The sequence below is a fragment of the Protopterus annectens genome, chromosome 4.part1 (genome assembly GCF_019279795.1).
Source record: "Protopterus annectens isolate FY-2018-M chromosome 4.part1, PAN1.0, whole genome shotgun sequence".
Taxonomy (NCBI): Eukaryota; Metazoa; Chordata; order Ceratodontiformes; family Protopteridae; genus Protopterus; species Protopterus annectens.
This window is the reverse complement of record NC_056734.1, coordinates 633,140,071-633,157,224: the sequence shown is the minus strand read 5'-3', so window position 1 is coordinate 633,157,224 and position 17,154 is coordinate 633,140,071. Positions and strand designations below refer to the sequence as shown.

General features: G+C 39.1%; 1 protein-coding gene across 1 annotated transcript in view; it reads right to left on the bottom strand.

The window, feature by feature from the left end:
• Positions 1 to 17,154, bottom strand: part of LOC122801260 (tenascin-N-like) — a 133,083-nt gene that overhangs the window by 56,818 nt on the left and 59,111 nt on the right. The window contains exon 7 of the mRNA XM_044070811.1: positions 13,503 to 13,760. Within this exon, the coding sequence (XP_043926746.1) occupies positions 13,503 to 13,760 (258 nt within the window). The remainder of the gene's footprint in view (positions 1 to 13,502; positions 13,761 to 17,154) is intronic.

Genomic DNA, 17,154 nt, shown 5'->3' with positions numbered 1-17,154 from the left:
GTGGCGTAAGCCACAAAACTATGGGCTAGGCTTGTAAATGCCCTCGGGCAGATAGCCTAGTATGAACCTATGAACCTATGAACCTATGTAATCTTGGTAAAGGAGTTGGTATAAATTTAATGAAATGAAACTAGTAAAAACAGGAGCTTGCTATAACTGGAGAAATGAGGTTTGGAACAGACTGTTTTGTCCTGGAACATCTTCAAGTGGGGTTAGATAGAGTAGCAAGAATTAAGAGGATACGGGGAGGATAGGGCTTAATGGGATAGAAGGATGTTTGGGAAGAAATGTGGTAAGGGTAGGGAGGGGCTTAAAGGGTTTTTAGGCAAGTGTAACTGGGGTAGGTGTTACATTTTTGGCGTGAAATTGCTATTGCAAGTACAACATCTGAGACGACCTGTAGATACATTTGGGTGTCAGTAGGCCTTGGTTTAATAGTGGTATGAAAGTGGGGTAAGTAGGTGTGGGTGCTGGTTCATTCCCTCAAAGGCATGGATTTTGCCTCATAAGGGCTGAACAGATTAATTTTATACTTGCATAAACATGATCTTTCTTTCACAGAGTATGGGCAGTACAAGTCGGGTAAGGATGAGAAATTTTGCAGCATTGTGTATTTGTCCAGAAGTTACCGCATAACTGGGTCTGTTTGTCATGGGGTTCTGGTTGGTGCACACTCGGCTGTGCAGGTGTTCTGGTGGGGTGGTTGCAGATTATTGCTCTCTTTTTAAGTTTGTAACATGGCCTTTGTCTACTTTTTATCACTCAAATTGAGACAGTGGTGATGGACAGTTTTGTTTTTGTTTTGTGTCTCAGTATTTGGACTAACACAGTACTTTCCTGGGTTTTCAAAGTTTGGCAGGTCAATATTTCATATGGTACTGGTTGGGGCCTTTGTCTCTCATTTGTATGGGGCGTTGTCCAGATTTATGCCTGAGGAGGTTGTGAATTGGTAGAGGCTCTTTGTGGCTTCACATTGTTTTTGTCATGTTGCTGTTGTGCCTGGGTCAGTTATGGGAGTGATTCTCCAGCTTAGATACCATGGGTCATGATCAGGTAGTGTCTTGGGGCTTGTTGTTGCTGGGCAGAGCTCACTAGAGTCGGTGCCAGGTTGTACTGTTTCACAGACTTCCAGTGTAAGCTGCTCACTGGGCATGCGCATGGTTGGTTAACCGTTATGGGTATAGGGCAGGTTCTTAAAAAAAAAAATCATAATAATAAATAAATAAATAAAACTTACTTTAAGTCTTTCAGGGTGAAGAGATTTCTGATTGGAATTTGTTTGCTAACATTAGTCTTGCAGGACACAAGGATTTTGACTTCGAATTGGTTTGTTGACAGGATGTGACATTTGTAATAGTTAGAAAAGGATGGATGTTTAGTGTCATACAACGCATCCTTCCCAAAAAGCAAGTTGAAGGAAGTCCTGCTATTTTAGCACTCATCTAGGTTAAGAAGGGTCTGGAATGAAAGGAATGCTTGTTAAAGGCTGTGACCCTCAGTAGAGAGAAAAGCAGATGACGGAATGTTCATCTTTTGCCCTCATATTTTGTCTGTTCCTATAAACTTGCCAAGATGAATGTGTCCTTTAATTAACAGTTTCTCAATGATTTCTGGGTTCTTGGAGGCTGGCTGCATGTTCGCAGGCTATGAGATGCTGTGGATAACAGGCATTGGCTGTGCATGGGGGTGGTATGTGTAGTTAATAGTTGACAGAGATGGTAATGCTACTTGTTCGGGTAGTGGTAGGTAGCATATGCCCATTTGGTTATAGGAGGGTGAATGGATCCAACCATAGCTGTGCAATTGCTGTGTTAATGGCAGGGTAGGGTTCAACTGATTTCTACTTTCTTTGGGAGTGAGTGATTTGCCGATTGGATGATCGCCAACTGGGAGGATGGTTCTGGCACTAAACATTAAAATTATGCTTACAAAATAGCCATTACTAAGAGCATTCCCATTTATTCATGTGATTTTCAGGAATATTAGGCTTTGTTGTCTTACTGTGCTGTACCGCTATTGGGAATACAAGTGATAGCTACCGTACAGTGACTCAGCATACTTTAATAGTGTTCTTGGGTCAGGAGGGGATTGGAGTGGTGGTTGGATGTTTGCCTTCATATACAGGGGGCGGACTCATGTCACTGCTGCTCTGTAGCATTTTGTTGGAGATGGTATTTGCTGTAGGACTGAGAGGTGGCCGGAAATGTAGTGTTCTTCTGGGGGAAGTTTATGTGCCGCGTTCAGGCTAATTTCCTCAGCAGTTACTGGTGGTGGCTTTTCACGAGTTTTTCAGTGAGTTAGGTAACAGTTAGCCCCACACATGTGCAGTGTGGAGCTAACAGTCAGCACCAGCCCTTTCTCCTCACATGAGTACACACACACACACACACACACACACACACACACACACACACACACACACACACACACACACACACACACACACAAAAAATATATAATAATTTGGGAATGGAGCTTGGTAGTATCTTCGCAATACCCTGGAGGGTAGGATCCTGGGGTTTCCTAGTTTGTGGTATTTGGATGTCTCATGATGTCTAATAGGGCAAGGGGGGTATCAACCTGCATAGAGTGTGTGGACAAGTTATACTAATGCACAACCTGTTATTCTATAAACTTTCAAGGTTTGTAAGGGCACTATTTAAATTGTCTCTAGTTTTGGGCCTTTGTGCAACTTTTATTCATGGCTGTATCCAGATTTCTTGCTTTAAGAGGTTGAGAGGTATAAATAAAAAAAAAAAAAAAAGGAAAAGAGGTCAGTCATTTTCAGCTTCTTGCCCTTTCCAAGGGATGCTGTCACATCTGTGCTGGCAACTTTAAGTTACCATGAGCAATGTTTTTCTTTGTGGTTTCCCAATTATTTCTGCTATTAAGTAGCACAACATATCGTGGTCCATTTTCATAACATTGATTTGGCCAATTTGGTGCAAATCATTACAGACTGAGGTTAGAACATACTGATAGACAATTGTTGACACTTAAAGAATGTAAGGATTTAAGGAGTTGTTGGGTCATGCATTTAACATTTGAGGAGGGGAATACCTTTTGGTTCATTGAGTCAACTGATGGGCCAGATTCATAAGCATGGAGATGCATTGTGCACATATGCTGCAGTGAATGTGCTAAGATTCTTGTGTCCAAGTTGGGTAGTTGGGGAAGATTTGGTGAAATGTCACTTTTGTGGTCTTTCTTGGAGTCTTTGGCATGTTTTCTCATTCTCACCATGGCCATAGAATATGTGTGTTTGGAGGGAATGCTGGTCGGTCCTTCATAAAATTTGTGGTTTCTAGGGAATTATTGAGGATTGAAGTCATTTGAATAATAGTACATGACATTTCAGTTCTGAGACTTCCTATTATTCTAGTAACTTTTAAGTTTAAAACAAGATATTTAAATCTGTTCTTATTTTCAGGTTCTTGCTCCCCCTTCCCCATCAGTTATTGGGTATGCTCGTGCCATTGAAAACCCATGGTTGTATTAATTTCTGAGTGGGTCTTTATACTTGAGAAGGCCCTATTTCTCTGTTACGGTGTTGAGTCAGGCTGGTACATGATCAGTAAGGCACTAACGATCATGTGGGGGGTGGTTGCATGCTCTGCGATTCTTTGTGGTGCGGAATACCTTAGAGGAGCACCATTCTCTTTATCCTCTGGTGTCAATATGGGCAGACAAAGGAGAGAGGGGAGAGAGTGGGGAAGGGGGGAATAAAAAAAATGGTATTTAGGTAATTACATGCTTAACGGGTGCTTTTATTTCTGGTACACAGGGATGCTTAAATACTTGTGCTTGATGTGCTGATATTTTGACTGATACTAATACGATATATGGTGCAAATTGAACTTTGCTTGTCATACAAGGCATGTGGGCCATGGTGTCCATACCTTCACAGCTGTTTAGATTTTAGTAGTGTAACATCTCCAGTTGGTATCTCACTTTACTATCTGTGTTTTATTGAGGGTCATTGATTCTGTTGCATTTTCTTGCTTTGGCTGTGAAAATATTTGATGGGGGTAAGGCTGTGTTAGGTTGAGGTTAGGGGAGGTAGGGCAGTGTATTGGGTGTAGTCCAGAAGCGAGGTGGACTGTGACATTGCCTAATGTTATTACGTTTTGATTTGCATGTGCAGACAATTTACAGTGTCCTTTGTTTTGCAAGTGGATGTAGTCAGGGGCCTGAAGTAAGTGGATTTGGAAGGGGCTGGATTTGATGAGGTGGTTGATCCTGCTGTTCTGGCTACACTGGTCACACTTTATGAAAGAGATATGCCCTTGGTGGCGCATAATGTCATTAAGTAGTTGTATTATGCGTGTGTGGAGTACTTATCCTCTTTTTTTATAGATCACACTGAGATCGATCACAGATGGGGACATGCAGAGTGGGCATTATTTGGTGGGCTGAAGGAATGTGGACTCATCAGGTGAGAGATAATGCTGAAGAATGTGTCAGCTGATGGAGCAGTATGAAAGATTATGGTTTTCCAGCAGTGCAGCAGAACATGGAATTGTTTGTTTGTTTGTTGTATTTTCCTTCCCTTCAGACACAAGGTAATGCCTCATTATTGTGCGGGGAGCATCAGGATTGAATTTCATACTGGAGTATTGGTAGCTGGGGTCTTCTTTGGTATGGGTTGGGTAGTGTTGCAGCCATCAAGGATAGGGAATTTGTGGGTTGCATTGAGTAAGTTGGTTCAGGTTTGTGAGCTAGTTGGGATGTTTTTGGGTAGGATGATTTAGTCTTGAGTTACTGCAGTTTCAGGGGAGACAGGATTGGGTTAATTTACTAAATTTTGGATGGTGATGGTATGTCACTAACCTTGTTTTACATGGTGGCTTTGTGCAGTTTCATGTTTTTGGTGATACATTGTGTTTGTAGTGCATTTGGGGTTGTACTGCTAAAGGGCATGATGGTAGTTTAAGGGTCTATTAAATGGAGTTTGAAAAGAGATTTCATGTGGGCTTTCCATTCATTGGGCAGTTAAATGGGGCTGCAATCTGACGAGATGGTATTCAATTGCTTCAACATAGTTTCAAGTCACAGTGGGCTCTGTGTTTGATTGTCTAGTTGGTTGGTAATCACCTGAGAGCTATTACAAAGTTTTATGGTATGGTAATTGGCTTACTGAGTATGGGTATGCTAGGTTATGAGTTTATGGTTGTTACATTAGCATTGGAGAGGGATCATTGGTTTGCTTTTAGCCATTTAGGTAACTTATTCATTTTGTTAATTATGTGATGGGGGTTTGAGAGGTGATGGTTTGGATACAGTTTGGTTAAGCATATTGCATTCATTGGTGGTAAATGAGGTTCATTGTGGCTTGTTGGTATGCAATTGCCTCTGTGTGGTCTTTAGTGGCAGTGGGCTAAGGTCTGCCTGTCCAGTTGGCTGATAATGCCCTTGGAATCTTTGTGAGGCTTTCATTGGTTATGAGGTAAGCATTTGGTTCATGGGTATTTGGTTATGCTAGGTTATGAGGCTATGGTTACTACCTTAGCATAGGAGGGGTATTAGAGGTTTGTTTTCAGCTGTTTAGGTATCTGGCTATTTTTGCTAGTATGTGATAGGGTTTTAGGAGGTGATGACTCAGATCCAGCTTTGTTAGAAAGGATGGGGTACACAGAATGATGTCTGGCCTAATGCCTTAATGGTGGTTAGATTGCTGGAATTTTGTAAGAAAGAGGGGGAACAGCCTGGTCATGTTGGTGGGCAGAGAAGAGGGGCAGACTTGCCCTCTTCTGGTTCCCCCTCTGGTGTTGGTTCAATTCAATAAGTTGGGAAGGAAAGTGAGCGGTTGCACTGCTTGACAAGTAAATAAGCAAGCAGAGCCGCTTATTTGGTTGGAGGTGTAATGCAATAAATTGAAGGTGAGTGGTGTAATGCTGCCTTGTAAGTGTGAGGATAAGTGAGAAAATAGGGGATGCTGCTTATTCCAAGGGTGAGTGGTTACGCTGCCCTTATGGTTATTTATTTTATAATTTCTTTTCATGGATGTTATTATCACCTGTGTCATGTTTTTGGTTGAAATTAATAACTATTGGTTAACAATCATGTTTATGGAAGTTTAATAAAAGTCATCAAATGTCATTCGGTGTGATGTGTTTATTGAAGGGGAACAGGACAAATGAGGTTTGGAACAGACCGTTTTGTCCAGGGACATCTTCAAGTGAGGTTAGAAAAATAGAGTAGCAGGAATTAAGAGGATAAGGGGAGGATGGGGTTAAATGGGATGTTGGGATGTTTGGGAGGAAATGAGGTAAGGGTAGGGTGGGGCTTAAAGGGTTTTAGGCAAGTGTAACTGGGTTAGGAGTCACATTTTTGGCGTGAACTTGCTTCCCTCCCTCCCTTCCCTTTTTATTAGTGGGGATTGTCGTTATTTCAGTTTGGGTAGGGTGTGATGTGTTTATTGAAGGGGACCAGGACAATACCTGGGAAAAACATGGAAATATTTCCTTTACATATTTGCTTTGTTAACTTGGGGAGAGCCCTGGACCAAAGACCAGGGAACAGAGAAATACCTGAGTTAGCTGAACAACTTGTAAGTTTGTATAAAGTGCTGTTTCTCCTTATGGAATATTTTTAAGGATTACACATGAGGATGCAGCCTGGTATTATTGAAATAAATTAACTGACTTCTTTTTCAGGAAATGCTGTCCAATAATGCAGACATTGCCTTTTTTCTATAGAGTGGCAAGACTATACAATCTGAGGAAGCAGGATAACAGTGTGAGAATCAGGTACTGCTTCTTCTAAATCATTTCTATTTATAATTCTTTCTGATAATATTTGGAGTTAGATTACTTTTTATCATGAAGTTTTGTTTATAGCTATATTCTCTTTTCCTAAATCATTGTGTGCAATGCAATCCACTGTTATTAAAGTTAGTTTGTGTCATTGGTAGGAGAACAGCTAATGTTATATAGCTCTATACTTATATCCCAAGCAAAATGTTTGGACTGGTTATTTAAGGGAGATCTGAATTGTGTGGGGTTTATGCAATATAATTTTTCTATCTACTTCTATTTTTAATCTTCCTTGAAGTTTTACAAGGTTACTAGTTTCTGTCTTAGCTTTCATACTCTGAGTATGAACTTCAGTGCTAAACATTTAATAAGAAATAATACTTAAATCAACTGTGGAACAAAGTATTATGAAATAGCAGACATTGTTATTATATGTGTTATGGCAATAACGTTTAGAACATTAAATTCCAACTGCATGGTAATTTGCTAAGGAGTTACTGTGAAAATATTGAAAATATCCTTCCAACAGGGCTCATTTTCAACATACAAGCCCCAGGGATGGTCAAACCAATATCAGTATGAGCCATTTTAAGAGGATCATAAGAAATAAGTTAATTTTAGTATTGACTAACTCCTCGTGGTATTACATTGCAAAGGCTCACTTTGTGAAACAGAATTTTTAGTCTCCTTGAGAGGACACGGAGACTACAAACTGTTTTCATTTCAAATCTGGTTGAAAGAGCATTTCTGTTCCCAATAATATTGATTGCATAGTGCAAAAATAATGCTTTATTAATGGTGAAAGGAAATAAAAACCGAGGACTAAAAATTCCTCAGAGTAAGTAATCCTAAAAAACAGGTGGTGATATTCAACAAAAAAATAAAACATTTAATCTGAAAAAAGTATTTAGAGGACTTGTGTAGTGTATGTGAAAAACATATATACGGAGAAGCTGTCAGAGTTATTTAGAAATGCTGTTGTGTGTGGCAGGTATTTTTAATACCAAAATGAAGTGTTACCAGCTGAATTAAAGCTATCTTTAAAATTATCAAAACAAACACTTTGAATTCCACATCAATGAGAATATGTGTGGTATCAGAAGAATTGCTTTGTTTCTCCAAAGAAGTAAACACGCATCATGTGTAATAAGTTGATATGTTCGACAGGCAGGCATATCTTTCAAAAAATGATTATAAAAATGTTATAGAAGGCATACAAAAATGGAAACCTTGACTAAGGAAAAGATCTGAAGAAGGTGAAATGAAGATACAATGGCAAGTATGAATCTCAGGCAGTATACAAAGGATGAATATGAAAATGAAGAAGAATCACAAAAAAGATTGGGAAATACAGAAATTGTGTAACTTTATTTGACAAGCATAAAAGTTACAGAGCATTTCTCAGGTTGAGAGACAGCTTGATGACATCATATCTGACAGAAGTCATGAGAATGTCATTTTTAGTAAAAATAATAAAAAAGGTATATACACATCCACATTACCATATGACCTTACATGTTCTACTAAAAATGCAAGCATCTGAAAACGTTCCTATATTGGGAGAGATAAAGCTCGCAAAATGGTCAAAATAGTAGAGAAACATATTATGTGTGAGTGGTACTGAGAAGCTATCATAGTGCTTCAGAGGTTTAAAAAATCATAAGACGACATTATTCAAGCTGCTAATCTAGTAAAATCCAAAGTTATCAGCTACGTCAGTACTGAAGATCCTACCTCAGTGAAAAGCTGTCTGGCAAGAGAATAATCAGAATTGTAAAAGGAGAGGTCCCTAATTAGCCCAAGTATTTTAAAGCATTCTGCATGCCTCATTTTTGTGCCATGGTTGAGGAACCTGGACAGCTGTAGAATTACTTGTGGGTCCAAGTAAGAAGGATGGTCTCACAGAGAACTTATCGGACTACATGGCATATATTTTCAGCTTTCAAAGCTGCATGTTAAGGATTCCAGAGATGTAGAGATAGGGACAGTTGGTAGATGGCTAAAGGTTTATAGTATTTCAGGCCAGGAATAGATCAGCCAGACTAGTCTTAAGAACTTCAGCTCCCATGCAAGCAGTCGCGTAAGATTTGAAAGTATGAATTTGTATAACTTCTGCATTGTCTACAATAGTTTATAAAAAGTTTGCTTCTACTGAACTGAGACAAGCAAAATGAAGTGCATACAGAAGTGGAAATAGTGGTTCACTGATGACTAATCTTTGTGTAGTAATACTAAACATAAAACTAATATGATCAAGAAAGCCATGTCTAACAAAGGGAACTAGAAAAAGTGAACACAAATAAAATATAATGAAAAAATAAGTTTTACATTTGCCATAATTTCCATCAGTAAAGATGGTTTGTACCGCTGAGAGTAGGTCTAGATGAGGAAAGTATTCAGGGCAATTATTCCTTAACCTGGAGACACTGCAGGTAAGTTATTAATTAAAAAAATAATTTGTGTCACTCAGCTAATTTAAGCTTCACTGGATCATTTAATCGATCTGCAGAACTCTAAAAGAAAATGCCTGAGATATATTGTTGCCTGAGGCAACTATAGGCAGCCACATCTCAACTTTCAAACTGTACTTTATTAATGACACTGGCATTGGATAGTCATGACTATAAAATATACAACCTGAGGAAATGGTAGCCGTTGACAACTAAGTGTTCATGACAGAATGTCTTTCACAGTTATCGAGAATGTGCGGCTAAGAAACAGAAAATAGAACTACACAATGCATTCTCAAGAATATATATTAGATTTAAAGGGACGGTCTGCTAAAGATGTTCTGCTCTAATGCGACCAATGAGAAACCCAAAAGCAGCTATGTATGTGCAAGGGCTTTCAAACTGCAGTTTTAATTAAAATTTTTATACACTCTGTAGAATAATTGGCTATGCCTTCTGTACATTTTCTGCAAAATTAATAGCATTTACTACAAAATTAGTTACTGCCGCTGTATACAAAGCATATGAAAAGTGCAACAAAACATCACTACAAAATAATAAACACCAAACTCTGTAGCCTCAGAAGAACAGAGGTAATAGGTTCATAGGTTCATAGGTAGGTACTAGGCTATTGGCCCTAGGGCCCATACAAGCCTAGCCAAGAAATGTACCCTGGCTTTCGCCACCCAAGAAAATTATTTTCCTATGCCCCTGTCGAGCAGAGCCACAGAAGTGATCCCCGGGGTGAATTTCCCATTTCCCATCCAATCATCAAGATTTTTCTTGAAGAGTGCTAATGAGGACCTCTGTTTGACATAGATAGGTAGTCTGTTCCAGAGTATGGGAAGTCTCTGGGACAGGAATCTATCCCTCCAGCATGTTCTGTTTATTGTGGTGACAAGGTTAAGGTCCCTAGAGTGTGTAGCTCGGAGGGATTGGGATTTCTTTAAGTGGAGCATATCCAACAGCTCTGGGTTTGACATAGCTTTGTATGTTAGGCAGAGATCGCCCCTGAGTAGGCAATATGCGATGGAGTAAAGCTGTAGTTTTTTGAGACGGTCTGCATAGGGCATCTGTTTGAGGCCAGTAATCCTCTTTGTGAGGTGTCTATGTGGTCTTTCCAGTTGTTGTAGATGTCTTGTGAGGTACATACCAAAAGGGGCATTGTACTCTATAATGGGTCTAATGAGTGATGAGTAGAGGGGAACAATGACCTCTTTTTTTCTGGATGAGAATCCTTTTGTGATGAGATGAGCCACGTAGAAGGATTTCCTGACCACTGTGGTGATGTGATTACCAAAGGGGAGACTACTGTCCACCTGTGTCCCAAGGTCTCTTATCACATGTTTGGCATTAAGTAGACTACCAGCTATGTGGTAGTTCATGGGTACAGAGTTTTTACCAAAGGGGATGACAATACACTTTTTGGCATTGAGCTTCAGGCCATGGCTTTGACACCAGGTATCTGTCTCAGTGAGGCCCTTTTGTAGTTTGTCCACATCGTTAGGAGTTTCAATTATGGCTCCTAGTTTGCAGTCATCTGCAAACTTTGTTAGCCAAAGACCTCCTGTGTTGGCCTGCACTTCAGAGAAGTAGATATCAAACAGGAGAGGACCCATGACTGAACCCTGTGGTACTCCACTTGTCACTGGTCTGATGTCGGATTTGGAATCCGCTACTTTCACAGTGTGGGTTCTGTCCATGAGCCAGTTGGCAACCCATCTTATGACATAGGGATTTATACCTAGTTTAGTGAGCTTATCTATAATTCCAGAGTGGGGGATGGTGTCAAAAGCCTTGGCAAGATCTAGATAAGCTGTGTGAACCATGTTACCATCATCTATGGCTTTGGTGACTGCTTCAAAGAAGTCAATCAGGTTTAGGAGACATGATCTGCCTTTTACAAATCCAAACTGAGTAAGGTCCAGAGTTTGGAGATTACCAATGTCTTTGTTTATGAGTTCCATGATGATACATTCCATGGCCTTGCAGACCAGGCTCGTCAGGCTAATGGGGTGGTAGTTCCCGGGGTCCGTCGTGGCTCCCCCTTTGTGGAGTGGGATAACTGTCACGGTGCACCATTCAGTGGTTACAAAGCCTGAGGTGAGGCTATGATTGAACATGGTACTTAGGTAGGGTGCCAGTTCATTCTGTAGTTCATGTAGAACGCAGCCTGGGATATTGTCAGGTCCCATGGATGCTGTGTTCTTGGCTTTGGAGAGTGTGTTTTTACCTGTGCAGCCGTGATTATAGGAACTTTGCATTCTTCCGGTATAGAGATGGGCCCTCTAGGGGGTGAGAGGGGGGTAAAGTTAGCATTGAACCTATCTGCTAGGATGTTGGCAATATCAGTTGGTTCTGTATATTTAGTGCCATTATGCTGTAACTCAGAGCAGATCTGAGTGTTCCCATTTAGATTCTTGACATAGCTATAGAATGCTTTGTGGTTGTCTTTAGAGTCAGTGGCAATTTTGTTTTCGTAACTAGCTTTGGAGGATTTTATGAGAGATCTCAGCTTCTTACTGAGGTTGACCAGGGAGTTCCTCCAGTCATGGGATTTTACTCTTTTTTGCAACAGTTTCTTTCTTCTGTTGTAGAGTTTGTTTATGGCAGAGGACCACCAGAATGGCTTCCTTTTTTTGGAGGATAACATCTTGGTTCTATTAGGGTTAGCATAATCCATGCACTCGTGTAAGTGCTTATAAAGTGCATTTGTGTAGGATTCAGCAGTCATACCTCTATTGTCCATCTGCATGGGTGTCATGAAGTTTGCCATTTCTGTCTTAAGAAGTGTGAAGTTGGCTTTTGAGAAGTTTTTTACGATGGTTTCCCTAATTGGGGCTGGGGGTGGGATGTGGCTGTCTAGGCTGATTAGCTTGTGGTCGGATCTGCCCAACAAGGAATTGACCTCTGGTGTGGAACACCGGTTTCCCATGTTGGTGATGACCAGGTCTAGGATATTGCTGCCCCTGGTGGGGGTGTGAATAAGTTGATCCAAGGCGTTGGAATTTATGAATTCTAGAAAACATTGAGCAAAAGAGTTGGTACATGAGTAGTTTTCCCAGTTAATGGTGGGGTAGTTGAAATCACCCATTATTAGGGTGTTGGGTTGTACCCTAATACTTTCAAGTGTATCACGAAATGAGGAGTGTGAATCCTGGGGCATGGTGGGGGGTCTATATCAAGCTACAATTTGGATTGCGGTCTTGCCCAGAGTTAGTTGCACTTGGATAATCTCGGATGCATTATGCTGTGCAACTAGCCTGGAGGTGTGGATATCCTTAATGAATATGGACACGCCTCCGCCTTTAGTGCTTCTTTCTGGGTTAGGTGGCCGAAAGGTGTGGTATGAATTGAAGCCTGGTAATGCAGGGGTGCTCTCTGGAGCTTTGAACCAGGTCTCTGTCATTGCACAGATGTCAATGTTCTCCATTTTAAGGAGTGCCTCGAGTGAGTGCATTTTGAGGTTTAGACTTCTAGCATTGAGTAGCATTACCCTCAGATTTTGCTTGCTTGTACCGGTTACGGTGGTGAATTTGTCATTTGAACCTTGCCTAAAAAGGCACTATAGGGGTGGCAAGAGTCTTAGCCAGTATCCGGAATCCTAAGGGCGACAGGTGCAGGCCATCTCTGGCAAAGCATCGTGGACTGTTGATCATGTCGTCCCAGGCAGACAAATACTGGATCTCCTTAGAATGACACCAGAAGCTTAGCCAATTGTTGAAGTCAATCATTTTGTCCTTGTACTGTGGTATCATTCTGGGTGATGGCAGGATGCTACTCAGGGTTAGGGTCATACCTGCCTGGGATACAAGATCGGAGAGCTCCTCCATGTCTCTTTTCATGTAGTCCAGGGAGGTACATCTCAGGTCATTCACACCAACATGGACAATGACAGTGTCATATTTGTACTTATTGTGGAGTGACCTCAGTGCATGCATTATGTGGCAGATCCTGGCACCTGACAGGCAGCTGACAGTAACTTTCTCCTTGTTTAGTCTAGTGAGTGGAACATCAGTGTGCCTGACTATAGAGTCACCTATGACTAGAGTGTTGGGTACGTTGTTATGCCTTATGGGCTGTGGTTGAGTGTTGAACCATTTACAGTACTGTTCAGGCTAACTATTTTACTGACTGACAGTTGGCCTTTCAAAATCAGAGCAAACTCTGTGTGCATACCATAAGATCTCTTTGGAAAATGTGGAAAAATGAACCTCCTTACATCATCCACACTATATGAACCACCATGGCAGTTTACCTTGAGTTTTGTGTAAAATGTAAAAGCAGAAGCACTTACTGGTAGACCCTTTCATTGATACACTGTCCCCTTCAATTGTCCCATCAAATGAATGTGCTGAAACACTGATACTGTAGTTTTCTCCTGGGATCAGACCTGTGATGTTAACATAGTCAGTTTCTACAACCATATTCTCAGAAGAACTTCCAGTGGTATTAATGATGTAGTAGCTGTGAAGTCCTACTGGAGCAGTCCATGTCAGGAACAGTGAAGTTGTTGTGGTATTTGTTATTGTAAGGTTCCTTGGCATTTCAGGCTCTGAAAAAGAAAAACACAGTTACTCATATAATACTTCTTGAATATTTCAGTCTAAAGTAGTAAATTAAGAAAATGTAGCATTTATTTATTTTATTTTATTTTATTTTACATTTGTTAACTGGGATAGTCCGACTCGATACATGCCCATTTTCAGCGGAGGCCCGGGGAGAAAAGCTCCAAATCACAGCTACAAACAATAACAGTAATAAGCATAGCAGATTATAAGATGAACATCATTTATAGAGGGGATACATTATTCAAGAGTCTGTTAACTAAGACAGAGTAGGAATTATATTCACATAGGAGAAAAAACATAAGAATTTAAAAGTTTTTCATTAATTATGGCACTAGGGTAAACAGTAGATACTTAAAGCAGCCCTATGGAATATATAGTTTACAATATAGCATTTTTCTAAATAGTTGAATATTATGTGGTATTCTACAGATACTGGCACAAATAAGAAAATGGAGTAGTTGCACAGATGGCTAGTTTAGGGTAAACTGTCACTGCTGAACAGAAAAAGAAATAAACATTTTTGTTTACAAATCATAGCAAGCCTGGTCATCTACTTTTACTAGCAACTAGAAGATACAAATCACAGCAGCTTGAGTGCATCAATAATCCAAGTACAATGGCAGCAAGAAATTTTAAAATGAAACCTGTGACATCTGATATTTTTAATATATGGTTATACTTATTCTAGAGATGCTATGACTAAAATCTAGTAGTTTCGTCATCAGTATTTCCCATAATGCAATACATTGGTGCATATCATTTTAGCTGTGAGTTGTTACAGATTGAATTTGAAGTAAGTCAAAGAGATTCTTTGCTGAAACTGGTAAAAATATCAGATTACTAAAACCGGAGAATACCTGGGAAAAACCTGGAAATATTTCATTTAAAAAAAACAAAACAAACAAAAAAAAACAAGTAATGTCCATGGTATCCCTGAAGTCTCAAAACAACCCACTAAAGAAGTATAGTGGGTTCAAAAACAAAACAGTGTAAGAAACATCTCTGTGTGGACGATTTTTGGTCCATATATCTCTAGTTAATCACTGTATATTAATCAGATCAGACAACAGTAGTAGAAGTAGCGAACTTAAACTCGTCTTAAGTAAAAAAAAAAAAAAATAAAAAATATATAATTGTACAGCATTACTAAGTATTTGAAAGTAATCCAAGCAATGCAGGCAGTCTGCTTCCAGTCAAAAATCCTTTATTAAGTACACAGACAAGCGATCCAAGTAAAACAAAAATAGGGTAATAGTTTCCTCACAAGCTTTCTAAATATATATATATATACTTTTTATCAGGCAAGGGAGTTGTTTATTGTGCTGTAAAACAAAGTGTTATTGGTGCACATGTTAAATTTACATCCCTTCCCCCATCAGTGTGACATTCAAGCTGGTCCTGCCCTATTTAGTAGCTGTCATAATAATATAACCCATATGTACTTTAAATAAAATTTGTAATGATGTGGTACCTCTTATTTAACCAGATAATTAGTAGATTATTAAGTCTGTGATTTTATCCAAGACAATATACTACATTTGGCAATCAAAAAAAATATATATAAATATATACGTATACACTTTGCATGTAAAAAATCAATTGTAAAAATCATATTCTATTTTCATAACCTATTGTTAACAAAGATCACTTTCGTCCTTCTAGACTTCTTCAGGTCTGTGTACAAGAACCATAAAAACTATTTATAAAAATGTTATTGTATAATTAGTTAGTATTATTATTACACATCATTTTGAATAAAGTGGAAAAAAGAGAACCAGAAAAAGAAAAAATAATAAGAAAAAAATGTATGACGATGGAAACAAAATATACACTTAAATTACAACTGATTTAAAATGGTAATATTCTGGAGAAACATGAACTCTTGTGGCAATTAAATCTGAACTCTTTTAGGAAGCCTGGACTAAACTACTACTGTTCAATTAAAACTGTTCTGGAACTTAGAAAATTGCCACATTGTTTACATGACTTATTTTATTTTATTCTACCAGTTGGTTTTAAATACCATTTATATATACCACAGATTTATATATATTTTTTGATTGCCAAATGGACTAAGGTTAATATATTTCCAGCCATGTAGTATATTGTCTTGGATAAAATCATAGACTTAATAATCTACTTAATAATCTGGTTAAACAAGAGGTACTACATCATTATAAATTTTATTTAAAGTACATAAGGGTAATATTATTATGACAGCTACTAAGTAGGGCAGGACCAGCTCGAATGTCACACCGATGTGTGAAGAGATTTTAACATGTGTACCAATAACACTTTGTTTTACAGCACAATAAACCACTCCCTTGCCTGATAAAAAGTATATATATATATATATATATATATATATATATATATATATGAGTGTGTGTGTGTGTAGATATAGATATATATATTTAGAAAGCTTGTGAGGAAACTATTACTCTATTTTTGTTTTACTTGGATCGCTTGACTGTGGTACTTAATAAAGGATTTTCGACTGGAAACAGACTGGCTGCCTTGCTTGGATTACTTTTGAATACTTAGTAAATCTATACAATTATATGCGTTTTATTATTATTAATTTTTTTTTTACTTAAGACGAGTTTAAGTTTGCTACTTCTACTACTATTGTCTGATCTGATTAATATACAGTGATTAACTAGAGATATATGGACTGAATCTGCGGTGGTGCAGCGGTAGCATTGTTGCCTCACAGCAAGAGGTTCTCCCATTTGATTCTCGGTTGGAGTGCGGGGAGTGCCTTCTGTGTGGAGTCTGTATGTCCTCCCCGCGGTCGAGTGGCATTCCGAAAGACATGCGTCAATGGGCGTGCCTTCGTTGAAGGTTGGGCGTCGAGCTGGCAACTCGGCACCATAAAAATCTACTGCCAATCATTAGTGGACCGGAGTTCCGCTGTGGCGACCCCTAACCAGGAAAAGCCAAAAGACAAACAACGAACAACTAGAGATATATGGACTGAAAATCTTCCACACAGAGAAGTTTCTTACACTGTTTTGAAATATTTTCTTTAAATATATGCTTTGTTAACTAGGGGAGAGACCTGGTTCAAAGAGCAGGGAACAGAGAAATACCTGATTTAGCTGAACAATCCTGTACTGGGCGAAATAAACATCTCAAAATGGTCAAAACAGTACAGAAACATATATGCTAGTGGTACTGAGAAGATATCACAGTGCTTCAGAGGTTTAAAAAATCATAACAAGACATTGTACAAGCTGCTAATCTAGTAAAATCCAAAGTTATCAGATACATCAGTACTGAATATCCTACCTCACTGAAATGCTGTCAGGCAAGAGTTTAATAAGAATTGTAAAATGAGAGGTACTTAATTACCTCAAGTATTTTATAGCATTCTAC